Raw genomic sequence first — 22,133 nt, 5'->3', positions numbered from 1 at the left:
TAACAAGCAAGTGAGCAATAATTAATAGAAGCAAACATTTGTTCTTAATTTGAGAGAGCTTTTACAAGTATTTTTTAAATCCTAGAGTAGCACTTATTTTTATTAAGAACATCTATGAGAGGAAACAAATTAAAGATCATGATATACAAAATGGACAAACAATCCTAAGTCGCTTTTAATCCTTGAAGTTAAAGAATAAATTGTTTTTATTAATTTCTAGTTTTAAAAATAGTTTTCAAAATTCCTACTATTCATCAAAAAAATTTCTCAGTTCAACTTAATTGAATTTACTTTTGGCCTGTTTTTTGCTCTTCATTTTTTTGTAAATCTCTATGAGAACAATTTTTTTCTCATCACTGTGTTATTGTGCTAAGTGTAATATCTCAAATTTTATGGATTTGAGTAAAGCATGATGAAGCAGAAATTTTTTAGAGAAATTGTTGAGATTAAGACCCTTAAAATATGGTCTGAATAATTATAAAGTTAATTTCAGGAATTTAGGACCTATTTTCTTGGAAAATTTGAGGAAAAATAGTTAGAGGATAATTTTTGAGCTGAGATTTTTAGGATAATTATTTTATAGACTAAAGAAGCTAATGGAAGAAGAAACTTCATATAGATATCCAGGTGTGATTTCTGGAATTATTTGATTGTCCAAAAAAAAAATGTAGAGAAGGATCAAATTGAAGGGAAAATAAAGACCAAAGGGCAAAATGGTCATTTCACATCCCTCATCCATCTAATATGCCTAACACCTCCTCCCTTCTCATTTTGCTCTGCTATTGGAAGGGAAAACAGAGAGAGAGTTGAGAGACTTCGAGGGAGATCAAGAAGAGCAAAGGCAATCGGAGGAGGGAATCGATTTATACCAAAGTGAAAATCAAACAAGGTGAGTCTCCTGAATCTTCTTTCATCTTTGTTTTCTGTTAATTGGTCATGTATTGCAAGACGATAATGAAGATGACATCTGGTTTTTGAGGGAGAAACTGAAGAGCATGACAGCCAAGCTGTACACACCGTGCTTAATGGTTAGGATGAAGTTTGTGGTTGAGATTTCCGCACTTGTTTTTTTTTTCGGTTGATTGCTCTGGTTAAAGTTTCTGAAACAGAGGTTCGAGGATTTAAGGAAATGGCTTCTGGTCTGGGTAATAGATGATTAACGAGTCTAAATATAATTAATTATTTTCTGGTTGTATGATTATAATATGTTGATTTTATATGCTCTGTGTGGTTATTGAGGGATCGAAGAGTGTGTGCTTTGAATAAGGAAAATTCCAGACTTAATGATGGAAGGACGCTGTTCGATTTTGCTAGTCAAGAAGCATTTGAATGCTAAACACATGAGCTATAAATATATATATATATATATATATATATATAGATATATAGAACAAAGCCTTTTGAGACCGGAGCATTGGGAGAAAGAATTGGGCTCTTTATATGTATTCTTTTGGTTTTGGCTCCACGTTCTGAATTATAGTGAACAGATTTTCTTGGAGTTAAAATGGAAAAGTAATGCCAAAATCTAGAATTTTCATAAGCGAAGGAAATTGTTGAGATTGGGAACTAATTGAAGCATGACATGTGTGTATATTGTTGGTGTTTATCTCAGCAACGTTGATGTTATGATTTGAGGGATGAAACTAAATCCCATGGTATTAATTACGTATACCTGATTAATAGGGCAATCTGGAATTTTTGAAGGAATGGTGTAGAGGGTGAATATATATATATATTGCTTAAAATGCATCTTATTTTGAAGTGAAGATATATTGTATATCTATTTTGGTATGTAAATATTCCTCCATAAGGAGGTGGCTAAGGGCAGATAAACCATGGTAACTGCTATTAAAGGAAATGATCAATATTTTGATATATAGTTATTATTTTGTCTAAAATTACATGTATCTATATGTGTAACTCGTTGTACGAGCTTATGGCTAGATCCTAGTGGGTATAATTGATTTAATATGGGATCCAAAAGGTGGATAGAAAAAGAATGGGTTCTATGGTTGAATATGAACCATGGGTTTTTAACAGTTTTTACCATTTTTGTAAAAAGGTTAAAGTGGATACTCGAACCACTAGACAGGTTACTTAAAAGTGAATTTTGAAAGGTTTAAAACTTTTCAGAAAATCTCATTCCTTGAACAGGATCAGACTTTGTATTTGGGAACTAAAAAACAAAAATTGTCTTCCCAAGGATTGGAACCTGGCTTTTAATGATTCGAGATTAAATAGAACAACTATATTGGTGTATAAAGGATAGTTGTGACACTAAGCACAAGTCTAAAATAAGAGTTCAATCCCAAAAGACTAGCCTATTAAGAAGAAGAGCCTTTAAACTTATAAACCTCACAACATTTGTCAGATTCCCTAACAGGACTTACAACAAAGCACCCTTCTCGAGAGCCGATATCCCTGGCGGCTCCACTTTACGGCACTTTCAACACTTGTAAGATTCTTCATGTGAGACTCATAACAATTACTTGTCATAATCCATGCACTTATGGTGCCAACACCTTCAAAAGGCAAAAATTAAAGTGATTATAAAGAATGTTTAATATAATTAGGAAATAATAAGGTTTACGACGTAATTAATTACATACAGCTAATTACGTTAATTTTTTGCCAGACAGTTAATTACGTTAATACCCTATTAGTAGTTTTTACAATAATAAAAATTTTATATTGTTATTCTAAGTTGTGCGTCATTAAATGATTACTTTCAATGAGGGCATATATACCGTGCATATACATATATGTTGAGTTTGTACGAGTCCAAACAGGAGAATATAATCACTGTCCATTTCTTCTTCCCTGAATTATATACTCCCTTCCATTTTTAATATAAGCATTACTTAATTAATTTGAGAAAATTAAAAAAATAAAATAAATTAGTTAATTATAACATATGTAATTTGATATCCTAACATAACTCATGCATAACATTAGATTATATATTAGTTTATACGTTATGTAAATTATAATTAGTTTGGAGAAAATAAATTCAAATGGGAGATAAATAGATTGAGATAATATATATTTAGGACCAAATTCAATCTCTAACTAACTTTTATATTAGCAACTGGACAGAGTATTAAATGCCTCAAAAAATGTCTCAAACAATACAAAAACGTAGGGAAAACGTCTATAGATATACAATGTGGGAAGAGTTTGTGAAACGGATTTTGTTTTCGGTTTTGTTCTGGTGTTTGGTTGATTAATGCAAGCTTTCAGATTTTCAGTAAAAAAGAAGAAGAAGAAGAGTTTGTGAAATGTGAGAGCCAGCTGCAAAAGAAGTAGCAAGCCATTGCCACCACAGATTCACATGCAGCAAGCAACAACTGGTAATCGCAATTAGTGTTTTGTTTCTTTGGATGAAATATGTATTTTAATTTCTCAAACTACTATAGGTGGTGATTACAGTGAAGAGGAGAGAGGTAGAAGATTTATTAGATACCGTACTGTGTTTAAAAAATGTAATATAATTACATCTTTTTTTACCAGCAATATAATTACATTTTCAAATTACATCACAGTAACAATATACTCTTCTGATTCTATTTATAAAGCACTTTCAATATATTTCATACAGACTAAGAAAAATCTTAAACTTCATTAACTCTCATTTAAAATTTAGTAACTTTCTAACTTTATCCTTATTTAATATACGTTATTCCTCATTTAAACAAAGCCAACATAGTAATAAATAAGGGGTAAATTTGTAAATCTATACAAAAAATTTCTCTCAGTGCCTTATAAATAGAACAAAAAATTATCTTCTCTCTCTGTTCTATAAATAGGACCGGAGGAGTATATATCAACCTAGTATTAAAAAAATTAAACTCAACTGTTTTTAATCAGTTTTTATTAATACACTCCTCTAGTCCTATTTATAAGACACTTTCAGCATATTTTACATAGACTAAAAAAACTTTAAAATGTATTAACTTTCTATTAAAATATTACAGTTTTCCAACTTTACCCATATTTAATATATACACCGTTCAAAAAAGATAACTACTTACACTATAATAAATGAAGGACAAAATAATACATTTACGCTGAAAATTTAATAAGGTAACTTATAAATAAGACAAAAAAACCTTCTCTCTCTGTTCTATAAATAGGACAAGAGGAGTATTATTTTTATCTTATAAAACAAAATCTCTCCCAGCTCCCAATCACCACCCAATATTTATCATTAACTTAATATAATATTCATTTAAAATTTGAATCTTTAAGGTAAAATGTTAGTCCACCTCCTGCCTACCCGTACCCCAGTCACGTGTTGTTTGACAAATAATCTGACCAACATTAAATTCCTCTCACACTGCTTCAATTCGCATGCTCTAAGCCTCACTCAGCTTTTTGGTTTCTCACTGTATCTTTTCCTTCGGTCTCGTCAACTTCATCTTCTTTGTTTCTTACTTTCCTTTGCCGTTAGCTTCCTCGTCTTCTTTGTTTTGGATTCAACGTAGATTTTCTAACAAAGAAAAACACACAAAACGACAGACGGACAAGCTGATACAGGAGAAGCTGGAGCAAGACGAGGCGACAAACCCTCATCGATCTACAAGCTTTCAGGATTTTTAATGGTGGAATGATGTATTATTTGTTTAGAGGTGGGGCACCCTGGGATTAATTGGTAGCTACAATTTCAATTTTCAAAGGCGCAGCTATTTGTAGTATTAAATAGAGTATCATCACCACCACGGATCTGCAGAAACAGCTTTAATTGAGTTATGGAAGGGAGGCGCAATTTTAACGACATAGTTGCAGAGCCACTGACGGAAGACAGCAGTGAAGATTGTTTCGAATGGGTTAAGAACTATCTGATATCTGACGATCTTTGGGAACTGACGAATAGTAGCGTAAGACCAGACGAAAATCAGGTGGAAGATTTTGCTAAATGGAGAAGAAACAATGCTGCAGCATTGCACGTCATCCGTATCTCTTGTGGGCATCCCAATCACTCGCATATAAGAGGGGTCTCTGAAGCCAAAGTTGCATGGATACTCTCTATTATACCTACTATACTACTGCGCCATGCCCTTCTCCCCCAGATCAGTGCCCTATATAATTCTCTCATTGCCCTCCTAGTGGACAGATCATATTTATATGATTCCTCAGCATTTAATTAATTTAGTGGTGATTACATACAGAAGAATTAGGGATAAGTATTCTGTACAAGGCCATAGCGCAGAACAAGTGGTCGGCTGCAAAAGAATCCATTGTTCGCCATCCTGAGGTATTGGATGTAGATTTTGCCACTTCAATGGGCGAAACACCTGTTCATGTGGCTGCAAAGTTTGGGCATCTGGGCATAGTAGAGGAGTTGGTGAGATTAGTTCTAGAAGAATATCTGGAGATACGTGATGCTTATTATAACAATACTCCGCTTGCAATAGCTGTTTCACATAGTGAACTCATCCCAGTTGCAGCATGCTTGATCAACAAAAATAAAAAGGCACTTGCAATTCCAAGTGAAGATTGGCAGATTCCTGTTACCGTGGCTTTTGATTCTGGCCATAAGGAAATGGGACGTTATCTTTATTCTGTCACTCCTTTGGAAGTCTTCAAACCAAAAAACCGCACTGTGGGGCCTGCTTTTCTCGCTAACTGTTTGTCAATTGGAGAATTTGGTAGCATAACTTCTATATATATAATTTTATACACAAAGCATAGTAATATATGTGTTTCATTTTCATTTTTTTCTTTGTCTGTTTATACATGTCGTCATTATTTTTCCATTCCATCTCATACTCTATGATTTTGATACATAAACAGATATTGCCTTGCATTTGCTCCAACGATGCACGGAGCTGCTTTTTGCTACTGACTTGGACGAGGAACCAACAATTCAAAATATTGCACTCTATCTTCCTAATACTCTTAAGAAAAGTCAACTTCCATTCTGGAAGCGATGGCCCTATCACTGTTGGTGCATATTTCTACTCTCTGTTTTTCCCTACAATGTCCTTAATGTTGTTTGCTCATTTTAATTATACACTAGCCGAAGTGGTGAATTACAATGATAAGGATTAAGTATGGGCCGGATTAGAGAATAAGGGAAGTCCACTATGTAAGAACATGTTAGAAAGTGTAAATTCTAACAGTAAGTTTGCTACCATAAATAATGAGTCTTAGAGTTTTAGGTATAGTTTTGTGAGAACTCTAAATCCATAATTATGTGTTTCGGAATGCGAGTTCTTTGACAGAAAATTAGAAGACTCCCCCCTTGCTTCTCTCTTCCAAGCCTATTCTTTAATTTAGTTATTTTTCACTCAGTGCTTTTGTCCTTTTGCAAGATGATTGCTTCAAAATTTTCCATAAGCTATCAATCTGCTTAATCACTTGCAGTGGACAACAACTCTACACACACACACACACATATTTACAATTAGTGTTGTATTATGATAATTCGTTGTTATTGTCAGCATAATAACAGTATTTATGACTACACTACATCCAATAATAAAATAAGATATCTTCTAAAAAATTTTCATGGTCCATTATAAGTCTCTTTGAAAATGTGGTGAAACTTTTATGACGTATTTCCAAACATAATGTTGGCAAAATCCAAAAATACTATTTATGTAATTAACACTATCAATTTATTGGAAAATATTATCTCTGACTTTATGTTTCATAGAAAACAATCCCCTGACTTAATTAGGAGGTGGCGGCAATTAATTAATACTATTAATGTAATTTACTTGTACTTCTTGTAATTTATTGCATTATTATTTGAAGAAGCTTATGTTTTCTTTGATCACTTCTGGGTGGAAGATATGAAAATACCATCAACCGCAACGACTGGGCATTTCTGCGTAGGTATTCAGCAAGAGGCGAAAGCAACAAAGCCGGTCAAGGTACATAATTCTCTATCACTTTAGGAGATGAAATCAAATAATATTATATAACTATTATTATAGAACACAGATTATACAATGTAAAGTTTTTTCATTTTATTCGTTTTACGTGAATTCAAGTACACCAAAATCCATGTCAAACAGGGCTAGGTCTGCTCCATTCGCTTATCTCCAGCATCTATAATTTTTCAGGTATATAAGTATGGCAAAAAGTCCTCCAGAACTTAAATTGGATGCCTGTAATATTTTAGTTGTATTTGATTTACCAATGGTGCAGGAATGAGGGAAATATACAAGATGAAGGTGCAACATCCACAAGCAGCTGAAATTCTAAATCTAGTTTGTGAAGATATGATATATTTGAATAAAGTAAAGAAGAATATGGTTGGAAAAGCAATGATTGCTGCAGCTAAAGCAGAGAATGTTGAGTTTTGTTTGCGAGTAACGAAGGCAAACCCAGAATTAATCACGCTAGTCACTTTTGGCTACCCAGACTTGCCCTTTTTCTTCGATGCTGTTAAATATCGTAGATCTGAGATTTTCAATCTCCTCCATGGTTTTCGCTTTAAGAATGTGGCGGTGACATTAGTTGATCATGAGAACTTAAATAACTTGCTGCATGTGGCAGCCATGTTATCTCCTTCTTCCTACCTTAACTGCATCCCCGGGACCGCATTGTAGATACAAAGAGAAATGCAATGGTTCAAGGTTAGTTATTAGAATTGAAATTTAATGCTCTTTCCTTCAATACTTTGTGTCTTTTATAGATTTCTTATTGTGTATTTATTTTCTATAAACATGGGCCGTCAAGAGTGTGATGGATCCTGGAGATAGGCTATTTCCAAACAAGAAAGGGCTCATCCCTCTAGAATTTTTCAAAGAAAACTAGAAAGAGCTGAGGGCTGAAGGAGGAAAATGGATGAAGAAAACAGCGTCTTCTTGCTCAGTTGTTGGGGCTCTAATTGTTACCATCATGTTTGCCGTAGCTTTAATAGTTTCTGGAGGGAACAACGAGAATTCAGGGTACCCACTGTTTATGAAGGAGAAGTTATTTAAAGCTTTCTTAATTTCAGATGCACTTTCCTTGTTTCCGTCCACTACTTCTGTGCTCACATTTCAGGAATCCTTACATCACGCTGCAGAAGAAGACTTTCTTTACTCGTTACTAAGAAAATTGATAATAGGTTTGTCTACACTTTTTCTGCCTATCGCAACTATGATGATTTCCTTTTCAGCAACCATAATGATCATGTTGCAATATAACTCATCACGTTTATGGGTTACTCTTCCTGTTATTGTCCTTGCTTGTGTTCCAATAATCTTCTTTGTATTATTACAATTCCCTCTTCTTGTTGAAGTAACTTTTTCTACTTATGGTCAAGGCATCTTCAAGAAGGTAGAGAAGTGGCCATGAATTGTGCATGTAATTAATTCACATCTTACCATAATATGTATTATTTTCTGGAGGATGAAATTTGTGTCCCCTTCACATCTTATTACTTTATGTATTTTTTGTTGAATAAGAAATTTCCGATCCCCTTGAATCTTATCATGTAAATAAAGCACCTGGTTTTATTTTTAGCCTAATTGTATCATCAAGCTTTGCACATCTAGAACACAAACATTGATAATATTGTGACGGGTTAATACAAACTTTGGTCCTTCAAGTTTTTTCTACAACACCTAACTTTCTATATACTAATAGGACCAGTATAATACTATGAATCACTAATGCTAAGTTTTTAACCTCGTAAAAGAGAGGGAATTTTTTTCCCCTTCAACATTAGAATCCGTCGATCAAATATTTCTAACATTTAGAATAACTAACAAGTGATCCACAATCAACCCTGCTTTCAACTTAATCTATTATCACCTAAAATGATTTCATACTATGCAATCTCATAATAGTATATTAAAAATATAGCAACCATCTAGGTCGACGGCACTTGCCTATGCCTGGCAGTGCTCTCCTAAGTTACTTGCCCATATAACATATATAATAGTATAAATATTAAATTATCCAAATATTCTACAACTACGTACAGAATATAGCAGGCATCCCTGCTCTTCAACCAACTCACCTTCTTCTTAAACAAGCTCCATATCCTTCAAGCTACTAGCCTTTGTTGTTCATCATAAATGGGAGGGTGAGATTCTAAAGAATCCCTATAGTAGTAATTTCCATCAAACAAATGTGCAGATTATACAAAGTATGCAAAACAAGCCAAAGTAAAACATAATCTTCCAAGCTAATGCAATTAAGTATTTATATGCAATGATAGATAGACAAGTTGAATAAATAATGCGTTAATAATTGGTAGATACTGCCCTATGTCTATCAGCTACATGTGATCACGGCTAAATAATCCATGCAAGGAATTAAGGATTACATGTTCTCATGCTCTAAATAGCAATATGGCACAAACAGACATGCAACAATCAGACATAAGTGTGAGGTAGGAAAGAACTACTACCTGGTCCGCTTCCCTCCAAATCAAACCTCATCGTTCTCCTTTCTCTATGCTTCCTGGTGAGCTTGAGCAGATATAAAAGCTTGTCATATTAGGAAGGGTAGATTAACTCTTAATCTAAATACAGTTTACAAATTAAACAACTTTCTTTGAATTCCCAATTTCTTTAAATTCTACCCTTACTTAGTAGTTGGTCATCATAGACAACTTTTCTTATTCAAACTACTTTCGTTGGAAAATTTCCTTTCTTATCTTAACCTATATAGTTACTTTATTTAGTAACTGGTCATTTTAGTCAAAAATATTATACATATATAATCGTACCAATTGATTTTGCTTCATTTTTCTAAAATAATTCTATAAGCTCTGCTAGCTTTTATTAACAATTAACATAATACTTATTTAAATCCAAGCTAAGCAATTTCAATTTCCAACCATCTATCAATCTTCTTAATCTTTGGTCCAACATTCCTCCAGCAACCTTTCTAATCAGTTGTCAATTTTTAACCCATACCTCAATCATTGACTATATACTATTGAGTCCCAAATGTATACCATAAAATAATTTCCAAACACCATAACAGTTAATCCATTTACAATGTCCATTCACCATTTGGAACCTCAAACAAACCTCAATAATAAATTTCAAATCAATTCCTAGCTTGATTCCTTTCATCCCCAAAACAGCCGCCAAGTTTAGTTCTAAGTTTGAACATTAAATAAATTCATCTCCTTCATGTTGAAACAGTCGCTGGCTGAACAGGGGAGAGGAAATAGAAACTTGGCTCCCAATTTCATTCCATCCATTCATCAGTTAGGCATGTCTAGGTGCTTTAGTATATATGATTCTTCAATTCCATATAATTCTAAAATATTATATAGCATCATAACAGTGCGTTTCTCTTCAATTTCAGCCTCCAAAATTACAAACCTTAATATGTGATTATGTTTATCTGCATACAAGTCCATATATCATCTAGACCATACAAAATTTTTGCAGCATTTGAACACTTAAAACGTTTTCAGAAACTTTGTGCAGCTTTATTCTTTGTTCTGGAAATCTTTCCAGATTTAAAATCATGTGTCCCAATTTAAATTTTGCAGCACTCATCTTGATATTTTATACCAACACTATATAATATATAACCATTAACTTCTAGGTGCCTTTAACCAACTTTTAAAATTCCTAGCTTCAATAAGAGCATCTGAGTCCTCATTTTAATACTCCTCCGGTCCTTAATATAGGATCCAATTGCTGAGTTGGGTTTGGTCCTAAATATAAGACCCATCTCTCATATTTATCAATTTTCTCTAAACTACCCCTATGGATACTCCCTCAACCATAATCAAATAGAAGAGGGAGATGAGGTATTAAGAAAGATGATTATGGTGTTTTAGGAAAAATGTGTCACTTTTTTTATAATTAACCAACTTACCTAACTTCCTTAATCTAATCAAATTAGTTAAATAGGTTTTATATTAAGGACCGGAAGAGTATCTTTGAGCATGGTTTAGTCACACAAAATAATCATTTAGTATTTAGAACCTGAACATTAAGCTTCACACAGTTTACTATCCAACTCTCTTCCATTTCTTAACTTTTAATTCCAAAGAACCCGAAATCAAACAATCCCTCGGCCTACTCTTCAAATCTGGAAATTCCAGATCTTTACAATGATTCCAACATTTGAGGAATCAATTTCTAACACATAGGGGCGGCAACTACACCTAGAAACCGAGCGTATACACACATGGATATATATATATATATATATATCTCATATTTCTAAATAATGGTCCTTTCATTTCATTTAAAATTCCAGATTTTATCTTTCAAAAATATTGCAAACAGAAACCATTTATGGTCCCGAAATTTCAGTTCAAGAAACAAGATTTGGACCTTCGTTTTCAGATCTCTAACTTGGTTTAATTAGCTTGAACAATCACTTGGTCTAAGAGAACATCAATCAACAATTTTAGTAAAGTTTCAGATTCCATATTCTTATACACATGTATATAAATATATCCCCCAAGTTAGAACACTTTCCCAACAGTCATGGCTGGCAAGAAAGGGAAGAGCAAACTGCATTTCACTTTATATAAATATGCATTCTCACATCCTTCTCCTAACTCTCAAAGAACCCAACAATGTTCAGCCCAAAACAAGAAGATTTTAGTTCGAAGGTCATCATAAAGCGGAACCAACACCCAAACTAGATGCCACTTTCCTGAACCTTTAACCCCTGTTTCGGTCTGGGAAAACAGAGGGAGAAAATCCACATGCAACCAGATTTATCAACATGCAACACTTAAGCTCATTTACACAATCTTTAATCTACTTGTTCCGACCATTATTTCATTTGGTTTCCCCATTTCTTGATAACCCAAAATCTCATCTTCCCTCAACTCTTCAATCACGCAGAGAATGGAGAAATGAAGAGTAGGAGAGTGGTCAAGAGACTCACCTTAACCGAAAATCACTCTTGCATGTAACTTCACCACCTCCTATCACCTCTCCGGCCAAGCTCTTCCTCCGTCTTCTCTCACTCTTTCTCTCGCGTATTCCTCTTTGAATGGCAGCAGAAATGAGGATGGAAGGCGAATTCAGAAGATTAATAAGGGAGGCAGCACGTGTATAAGAAAAATTCCTGTACCCTTTTGCCCTTCTATCACATTTATACTTCCAATTTTATGCTTCTCCGATTTTCTAAACGTAAAATATATGCAGAATTTATAATATGGAGTTATATTATCTATTAGCTTCTTTGACCCATAAAATAACTTCTTTAAAAATTTCTGGTCAAAGTCAACTCCTAACTATTTTTCTTGAATTTTTTTTAAGAAAATAGCTCTTAATTTCAGAAATTAATTCTTAACCCATTTTATGGATTTTATACCTCAAATAACTTTTTTACCTCATAAAATAATTTTTCCCAAAATTTTCTAGTTAATTAGAAACCTCTAAGTATTTTTCTTAGAATTTTCTAAGAAAATAACCCATTTCATTATGAAAATAGCTTTAAAATTATTTAAGCTGTTTTTTGGGGAATAAACTTTTCCAAAATATTTCTAAGCCCTCAAAATCAATATTCCATAATTTTTCCAATTTTATTTAGGCATTAAATAATTTTAATGAATTTCTTTTTCTTCTCTTCCCGAGTCAAAATTTGAGGTGTTACATTTTCTTATTTTGGTTTTGGTCCCTCAAGTTTCAAACCATAAGTTTTGATCCATGAAGTTTCTTTTCATTTAAAACATTGATCCATATAATTCAATAAAGATTTCGACCATTTTGCTCCATGAGAAATCAAAACCTATTATTTGAAACTTAAGGGACCAAAAAAAAAACAAGTGCAACATTAAACGACCAAAAATCATCTTAAGCCTATTGTGACTATAGCAAGAAACATATCTGGGCCTATTATCGTTTGAATGCAAATGAAGTTGAACAATTTAAATTTCAATTAATAAAAAGTTCAATTGTATTCACGAGCATAATAAGAAATTTCAGTTAAGCAAAAAGTTATGGTAGAGATTTTTTGAATTCAAATTTAACAGATTAAAATCATTAATATAATGAGATATAAAATTTTATATTCTTTATTAAAATGTTCAATTAACCAATATCACAAAAATCACTCCCATTTCTTGGCTCAGAGAGAGAGAGAGAGAGTATCCCGTCAAATTAAAGCTCAAAAATCAAGCCGATGATCATTCCTTTCAAGATACCGTAGACGATACCAACAAAATTTTAAATAGACTTTGGACTGTTTTCATTAGTTTTGTACATAGAGAATGTACTAGATAAGGTCTTGAAATTATTTATACTTTTTTTAATCTTTGATCATCTTTTGCTTCTTATTTAAAAGGGACAAATAATGAAAGATGGTTAGGTTTTCTCCCCCTTGTTTGATCCTTGTATTTTTTTTTTATCTTCCTTTGTGAACCAAGTTTCAGTTTTATTTTTTAACAAAAAAAAGAAAAGTCCACCAAATCTCCAAAATGACGTTAATCCTGAAACAGTAGGATCGTGGGTATACACAATGGTCATTGTGAACGCGAAGTATAGTACATCAAGTGGTTGAGTTTCTTCATTGCTGAAAGATAATTCGTCATGAACAATAATATGTGTGTGTGTGTGTGTAAAACAGAGTTGCAAAAGAAGGCTAAGCCACGCCGAGTCGTGTGTCAGAATTTTGGGGCTAACTTGTTTAATATAGACGTGTGAAGAGTTTGTGAAGTGCGAGAGAGTTGCAGAAGAGAAGTAACAAGCCATTGCCACCTGAGATTCTGGCCGATGTGTGAATCATGGAAGCAAGCAACAACTAGTAGCCACGTTTAATCTTTGGATGAAATTAATATGTTTTAATTTCTCAAAAAGCGATTAATTTACATGACGAGAAGGAGAGAGGTAGAAGATTTAGAGATGGGTATTCTGTACAAGTCTATATCATGGCAGAGAGATACTTAGTGTATTATTTGTTTAGACATAGGGGTAACCAGTTTATTGAAATGCACACAGTTTATTTTTGAATTATTTTAATTATGATTATGTTACCTCATATCTGAAACAGAGGCATGATTAATGCTTACTTTACATTGTGGATTATTACACCGTCATCATATCATGGGAACCAGCTTATATTTATTCGGAGCATTCGACAGAAGTCATTTTTATTTGTTGTTGTTGTTGTTTCGTGTCTATTAGAAGGCTCACAAACCCAGAAGACAGAAAGGAAAGAATGAATTGCAAAAGAAAGCTGAGCCATTGACATATAGCTGCGAAGTTTCCGTCGAAGGAGGGAAGGTGCATATATAGAACCAAATTCACTTGGTAAGTTGTGTATATGATGGATCTCTGATCTGTTCCTTTAAATTTTTCAAAGAAAGAGGGTCATCGAATTTTAATAATTCATCAGGGGTGTATGTGGAAACATTCTTTAATTATTCCTAGAACTAACTTTATAAAGCGTCTTATAATAATTATTCCTAGAACTAACTTTATACTTCGTGTCGCATACTTCATTAACGAAAAAGGAGACTATTTAACAAGAGACTTACCTACACAGGTTTACTCAAAATATGGTCTTTTGAACTTTGGTGCAAAAATTACTAAAACATAAGATTGTGTCGCGTCAAGCATTCCCCATTTCATAAACACGTTTGTCTTTTATTTCCATTCCTTGCTTCTTGTCTGCGTCAGATCTATTCCATTCAATTTAGAGGATCTTAAAAAGCATATGGCGCCTTCGTTCCTTCAAGTAGTAGTTAAGTAGCTTTTACATTAAAATCTTAATGAAATAGTATTAAATATTTTAAATTAAACGATATGAACAAGCATGTAAGAAATAATACGACAATGGCTATAAATATATTTCTCCGGTCCTAAATATAAATCCCCTTTTACAGTGTAATTTACACTAAGAAAGGGGTCTTATATTGAGGACCGGAAGAGTACAATGTTACTACCTTCGGTCCTTAATATAAGACCTAGTTGACTAATTTGAGAAGATTAAAAAAATTAGTTAAGTTAGTTATTTGTTATAAATAGATAGATGTTGTCTTTTCTAAAATGCCCTTGCTAATCATACATATTAGCTAGAATTACCATTTGATGAAACATTTAACATGTGCAACTACTATAAGGACTACTTTGAAAAAAATGAGTAAACAAGAAAAACAAAATAGTTTGGGGTCTTATATTTGAAACCAAATTAAAAATCAAACACGCTTTTATAATAAGAAACAGAGGCAGTGACAAATTTACTCACAATATGGTCCTTTGTTCGTAAGTGGTGATTACAGAGTCAACAAGAGACTTATCTTACACAAACTTACTCCTAGTCTAGAGATGAGGTGAACAACGTTAGGAGCTCATTATTGAATCTCCAGTAGGCCCTTTTCAAGCTTCATGTGTTTTTACGCATAGTATGTTTTCTTAATTATTTAATAACGAATTATTTCAGCAACTTCCAATAAAAATAATGAGGTTCATGTGCTGAGTCCTCAACAGATTAGACTTCAATTTGATTCCCACCCCTAACCCGCCGTAACTTGTCATCTGGTGGGCTGCCAGCCCCTACACTTGAACGAGGTATAAGGCTCGAGTCTAGCCTTAACATATTTATGTGCATATATTTTGATTATTTAAAATAAAACTAAAAGATTATTAAAAAGAAGAAATTGAAATAATTAGAAAAATAGAAAAATATCCACTGTGTTTCCTATTACCTTTTACACAATTTTCTATCACCATTTGAAAAAATAAACAAATTAAATAAAAATTCAAATAAGGTGAAAAGGCAGCACAATCTTTCATTGACGTACTTATGTTAATGAAGAAGCATTATTTATGAAAAAACTTTGTAGCAATGACAAAATTAAAACCGGCAAAAACTGTTTGGCTTTAATTTTACCTAACTATTTCAGGTTATTAGAGGGGGGAAAATAAATTTTGAACTTTCTTAAAACAGTGAAAGAGTATCAGTATAATATGAATATCTGATACATTAACTTTTTATTGAATAAAAACTGAAAATAAAGTGAAATTACCAATAATTTTTTTGATTATATGGAAAACACATAAGAAAAATTTCTTAAAATATAGAGATTATTACTATCCTCAATTTTTTATTATTTGTAGTATTATTCAAAAACAAAAGTGATTATGCAGAATGTTTAATATAGTTTGAGGAATAACAAGATTTTTTTTAACGTAATTACATACATTGATACACTTTCGGCTAAAAAAATTACGTTAAAACCTATTAATTAATCGTTGAAATAATAAAAGGTTTATGCTATTTTAAGTTATGCCTAATTAAAAATAATTGTGCTGAACAAGGGCATATATTCAGTTTAATTTGCACAAATCCAAACAGGCACAAACAGTCAAACGTGATGCATAAGTTTAGGACTTTGGTGCAAAAATTACTAAAAACAAGATGGGGAAATTTCTACAAAAGGAACTTCCAAATTACCGAATCTCAAATAAAAATTCTTTTAAAAAATGTGCTATTATTTAGTAGTGAAAAACCTATGGGTTAAGATGCATCCAGCATTCCAAAGTATTTTTTCGGATGCATCCAATACCCTAAAAGACACCATGAAATATTTTTTTAGGTGCGTTCAGCACCGTGAAGTTTTTTGTATGCATCCAACATCTCAAAGTATTTTTTTTGTGTCCAGCACGCAAAAATATTTTTTGGTACATCTAGCACTAAGGGAAAAAAAATTACTCCAAGGTGCTAGATACACATAAAAATTACTTCAGGAAGCTGGATGCACTACAAATACTCCAGGTGTTGGATACACCTGAGAAAATACTTCAAGGTACCGAATGCATTTTAACCCAAAAACTATTAATTTATAGGAAACAATTTTGATTTGAGATTTAGTAATTTTTATGTTCCTTGTGTGAGTTTTCTCTAGAAGATCTGCCGCTTTTTAGTGAATTGATAATCTTCAATTCAAATCCAAGTCGTTTGCTTCACCAACGTTCCAGATTGTGCCAGGTCCGCGTTTAAACCATGAGAAATAATACGACAATGGCTACAGATATAGAATGCATCAGGAGCAAGTGAACTGTGAGGCATCTGCAAAAGAAGATACTACATGGTACTTAAGGCAATTAAGTTGTTCCCCTACAGCACTATCGTTTTTAATGTGTACGTGCTTTTTTAAAGAAAAAGTCAAGTTTGTTTTCTTTTTCTTTTTCTTTTTTTTCTCCTTGTTGGTAACATATCACGATCTTTTTTCTTGATCCCCTATCATTTATTGAACACCTTAAACCATACGAACACGGAAGGAATAAACGAAAAGGATATAAATATATAGAATGTGTGAAGAGTCAGTGAAGTGTGAGAGCGAGCTGAAAAAGAAGTAACAAGCCACTGCCATCACAAATTCACGTGGAGGAAGAAAGAAGTAAGTGCAATTAATCTTTGTTTATTTCGTTGAAATGTGTATTTTAATTTCACCTGAAAGAATTGATGATTACATACAGTAACGAGGGGAGAGAAGTACAAGATTTAGATATGAAGTATGGCGTTAAGGCTATATTACTAAAAACCTCCGTCGTTTCTTCTTTATGTACAGAAGAAAATTAAAGTATTATTATTAGGCAACACCTGAGCCAATTCCTATCTGAGCTTCGATAGCAACACTGGGTGCTAACTCATTGCATTCACTCCTTCTCATTTGATTTACCTATGTCCTTCCTCTTAATTATGCATTCGAATACATATTTTAAATTTTTAATGCGTATGTGCTGGTTGTTGATTCCAGTGATGGAGGCAGACGAATTAGAGATGGCTAATTTGAACAAGGCCATATATGAGGACAACTGGTTCGAAGCAAAAGCATTCATTGATCGCCATCCTAAGTTATTGGACGTAGATTTTGGAGCTTCAAGAGGCGAAACACCTCTTCATACAGCTGCAAAGTTCGGGCATGTGGCCATAGTAGAAGAGTTGATGAAATTAGTTGAACCAGAATATCTTGAAATATGGGATTATTATGGCTATACTCCACTTGCAACAACTGCGACACATACGGAATCCATCCCAATTGCAAAATGCATGATAAAGAAAAATAGCAATGCACTTGCAATTCCAGCTCCATGGCCTTGGCTGATTCCTGTTACCTTGGCTTTTCTGTCTGGCCACAACAAATTGGGACGTTATCTCTATTCTGTCACTCCTTTGGAAGTCTTCAAACCAGAAAACGGCTCTTTTGTGGGCCCTGAGTTTCTCCGAACCTGTTTGAGAAATGGAGAATATGGTAACGTCATTTTTAGATGTATAATTTCATTCGCAATAAAGCGCAATTTATGTTTCATTTTCATTTTTTCCCTCTCATCTCTTTATACTAAATGATTTTGTTACATGAATAGGTATTGCCTTGCAATTGCTCCAACAATGCACGGAGCTGCTTTTTGCTCAAGACGCAGATGAGAACTCAACAATTGCGAATATTGCACTCTCTCTTCCTCATTCTCTTCACAAAAGTCAACTTCCGTTCTTGAAGCGATGGGCCTATCACTGTTAGTACATATTATTACTTTCCACTCTCCGTTCTCCCTGCAATTTTCTATATATGTCGTTTGCTCTTTTAAAGTACTGGCTAGCCATAATGGCGAATTATGATGATGACGGTAAAGATGGTGAAGATGAAACAACCTCTGGTATAATTTAGTTTACACACACTTATTCCCAATCCGTTTCGATCACCCTTCCCCTCTTACTCCTACCTTCCTAATTAAATAAATATAGCCTTTTAAAAGACATTCTCAACCCACAATATAAGTCACTTGATGGATCATTAATGAATTTTTTTCCAAATAGGTATTACCCCTCCCTATTACAATTTATTAGAAGAGGAGTTGAAGTATCGTATAGTGTTTCTCTGTGCTCTTAAATATGTGCAGAGTTGCAAAAAACATTTCATTTTTAAATTTGACAAGTGAACCATTTTTCTCGTTCTGGTGAGGTAGTACTCCCTTTGATTCTTATTATAAGACATTTTCAACTAATTCTTACATACTAATTAATGACAGTTAAAGTATTAAATTTCTCTTAAATTAATAATTTTTTTCAAGTTTCCTTCCAGTTTAGATTAAATAAGGTTGGAAAAAAAATTCCAAAAATACTATTTATGTAATTAACCCTCAATTAATTGGAAGATATCATCTTTGACTTCAAGTTTCATAGAAAACAAGAGGCGGCGGTAATTAATTAATACTATTTATGTAATTTACTTGTGCTTCTAGTTTTTTTCTGCATTATTATTTGAAGAAACTTATGTTTTCCCATTTCTTTGATCACTTTTGGGTGGAAGATATTAAAATACCACCAACCACAACCACTGGGCATTTCTGCGTAGATATTCAGCAAGAAGGCGAGGGCAGCAGAGCTGGTCAAGGTACAATATCCTCTATTATCACTTCAGGAGATGAAATCAAATAATATTATATAACTATTATTACACAACATAGTAGATTACAATTTGTAATGTTTTTCATTTAATTTAGCACCCATAAAATCAGGTATGCCAAAATATGAAATTTGAAATTAAAAATTAATTTTTATTATAAGCTCGATTTTTGAATATATGTCTCAGCCTTAATTTATGCACCGGTTACTCAATGTTAGCATTTAATTAAGTTGCACTTAGCTTTGACTAGAAAAATGCACGTCAACAGGGACAGGTCTACGCCATTGGCTACTCTCCAGCGTATATAATTTGTCAGGTATGTATATATTTGTGCGCGCGCCAAAAAGTTGCCCAGAACTTAAATCGAATGCCTTTAACATTCTAGTTCTATTTCGATCGACTGACAATGGTGCAGGAATGAAGGAAATATATAAGATGAAGCTCCAGCATGCACAAGCAACTGAAATTCTAAACCTACTTTGTCCGAATATTCTGATGCTTCTGAATGTAGAAAAGAGGAATATGATTAGAATAGCACTGAATTGTGCAGCTCAGCAGGACAATGCTGAGTTTGTTTTGCGAGTAACGAAGGCAAACCCGGAGTTAATCGCACTTGTTACTTCCGTTTGTCTAAACTATCCCGTTTTCGTCATTACCGCTGTTGAATATCGTAAAGCTGCGGTTTTCAGCCTCTTCCTTTGTCGTCACTTCCAGATTATGGCAGCAGCAACACCGGCAAAAATGGGAGCAGCAAGAGAGACAGGAAATAACTTGCTACATTTGGCAGCCTCGTTAGCTCCTGATTCCTACCTTAACAGCATCTCCGGTGCCGCACTGCAGATGCAAAGAGAACTGCAATGGTTCAAGGTTAGAACTGAAATTTAATCCTTTTCTGTGCATGCCAGAGGCAGAAGAAAATGAATCATATTAACACATGCACACATGTCCGGTTTGTTTTCCTTGCCAATAATTAAGATTCATTATTATATGGTGCAATTTAATGAATGAAATTGACCAAAGAAGGAGATGTTCTCTTTAAGGATTAATTTTTTTTTAATTCATAGACACATCTGATGAGACTTGCTGATTGTGAACTAGCTAGAAAAGTGAAGTAATTTTATATCATTAGATAATTCCTTGTATAATTTAAGAATAATAATGGGTTAGCTTATATAGAACAAAATAATTGTTTTAATATACAATTAATCAATTCTAGCTATTTTGTTACTTTGAGTCTTTTATTTATTGCTCATTTATTTATTTATTTTATATATCATAGGCTGTCGAGAGTGTAGTGGATCCGGATACAGGCTACATCAAAACAAGGAGGGGCTGATTCCTATAGAATATTTCAAAAAAAACCACAAAGGGCTAAGGGCTGAAGGAGAAAAATGGATGAAGGACACAGCATCTTCTTGTTCAGTTGTTGGGACTCTAATTGTTACTATCATGTTTACCGCAGCTTTAACAGTTCCCGGGGGCAACAATCAGGATTCAGGGTACCCAATGTTTATCAAGGAGAAGTTATTTAAAGTTTTCTTGATTTCAGATGCACTTTCTTTGTTTTCATCCACTACTTCTGTGCTCGTATTTTTAGGAATCCTCACCTCACGCTATGCAGAAGAAGACTTCCTTTGCTCGCTACCTACAAAATTGATAATAGGTCTTTCTACATTGTTTTTGTCTATTGCAACTATGATGATTTCCTTTTCAGCAACAATAATGATCATGTTGCAATATAATTCACTACGTTTATGGGTTACTCTTCCTATTACTATGCTGGCTGGTGTTCCAGTAACCCTCTTTGTATTATTACAATTCCCTCTTCTTGTTAAAGTGTTTTCTTCTACTTATGGTCCAAGCATCTTCAAGAAGAAGGTGGAAGAGTGGTCATGAACTGTGCATGTAATTAATTCAAATCTTACCATATATGTATGATTTCCTATTGAATAAAGATTTTCCTCCTCTTGAATCTTAATCGTGTAATAACCCAATTGCTTATATATTTAACCTATGTTGGAGGTGTGTATCAACCTTTGCATGTTTAGAACATAAATATATATTGATGTGGTTATGCCAAATTAATTAGATTAATTAGCTGATTGTGGATGAATTTTTTTTTGGTAGGCACAGGTATTCTCCTATTAAATGTAATTCTGTTTGAAATACTATCAGGTACTAATTATGAGTAGCTTTTTTAGTTGAGATTCGAGTTTTGGTTCATCATGTTATGAGAAATTAGCCCCTTTCGCTTTGCAGATGAATTATTTATTTTTAATGGGAACAAATATAAAATGGTTGTATGCTTGGTGATTCAATTACGGGTGGCCCAAACCAAAGTCATCACATGGGCCTAATACATGTGATTGGCCCATGGTACTTTATAATAATTATGATTAAGAATAATCTTAAAGAATGATAGAAGTCCTTTCAAAAATTTAACTAGTCAACCCACGGTCTTGTTGACTGTTCTAGGCCCTAACTTGTTTTTAATATCTGGGTTCTGATTCACTAATATTTATGCAAGTACGTACTTCACATCTTATTACATCACGTATTTTCTATTGAATAAGAAATTTCAGATCCCCTTGAATCTTATCATGCAAATAAAACACATGGTTTTATTTTTAGCCTAATTAATGCGTTTGCATATCATCACGCTTTGCATATCTAGAGCATAAACATTGATAATGTTGCGACTATAGCGGGCTGTTATAGTTTGAATCAAGATAAAGTTGAACAATTTAAATTTAGATTAATAAAAATATCTTACCAAAAAAATAAGTTAATAAAAAGTTTAAGCAAAAAACTTATGGTTGAGATTTTTAGGACTGGAGGAGTATTATTGATG

At 33.2% G+C, this 22,133-nt stretch overlaps 2 protein-coding genes and 1 pseudogene across 2 annotated transcripts; all 3 read left to right on the top strand.

Annotated features, from left to right (window-relative positions):
- The first annotated feature begins 4,748 nt into the window (after window positions 1-4,748).
- Window positions 4,749-7,559, top strand: LOC114712218 (uncharacterized). The gene is made up of 4 exons (XM_028896700.1): window positions 4,749-5,073; window positions 5,169-5,627; window positions 5,794-5,907; window positions 7,156-7,559. Exons 1-4 carry the CDS (start codon window positions 4,749-4,751, stop codon window positions 7,557-7,559), a joined length of 1,302 nt encoding a protein of 433 aa, XP_028752533.1.
- A 10,078-nt stretch (window positions 7,560-17,637) lies between these two features.
- On the top strand, window positions 17,638-18,397 carry LOC114712217 (uncharacterized). The gene is made up of 2 exons (XM_028896699.1): window positions 17,638-18,130; window positions 18,243-18,397. The coding sequence occupies exons 1-2, from the start codon at window positions 17,638-17,640 to the stop codon at window positions 18,395-18,397; spliced, it is 648 nt and encodes a 215-aa protein (XP_028752532.1).
- An 84-nt stretch (window positions 18,398-18,481) lies between these two features.
- LOC114712216 (ankyrin repeat-containing protein ITN1-like) lies at window positions 18,482-21,178 on the top strand (annotated as a pseudogene).
- Window positions 21,179-22,133: the final 955 nt, after the last annotated feature.

The sequence above is a fragment of the Neltuma alba genome, unplaced genomic scaffold, assembly GCF_004799145.2.
Source record: "Neltuma alba isolate B1F8T4 unplaced genomic scaffold, ASM479914v2 tig00011340_pilon, whole genome shotgun sequence".
NCBI classification, from domain to species: Eukaryota; Viridiplantae; Streptophyta; class Magnoliopsida; order Fabales; family Fabaceae; genus Neltuma; species Neltuma alba.
The sequence above is the reverse complement of the archived record's forward strand: the minus strand, read 5'-3'. Positions and strand labels throughout refer to the sequence as shown.

Excerpts from the sequence above, each read along its gene's own strand:
- LOC114712218 (XM_028896700.1), top strand. The coding sequence starts at position 4,749 with ATGGAAGGGAGGCGCAATTTTAACGACATAGTTGCAGAGCCACTGACG. Across the intron at positions 5,074-5,168 it reads TGCCCTTCTCCCCCAGATCA|AAGAATTAGGGATAAGTATT; the intron begins GTGCCCTATATA and ends GATTACATACAG. Across the intron at positions 5,908-7,155 it reads TCCTAATACTCTTAAGAAAA|GAATGAGGGAAATATACAAG; the intron begins GTCAACTTCCAT and ends CCAATGGTGCAG.
- LOC114712217 (XM_028896699.1), top strand. The coding sequence starts at position 17,638 with ATGGAGGCAGACGAATTAGAGATGGCTAATTTGAACAAGGCCATATAT. Across the intron at positions 18,131-18,242 it reads TTTGAGAAATGGAGAATATG|GTATTGCCTTGCAATTGCTC; the intron begins GTAACGTCATTT and ends TTACATGAATAG.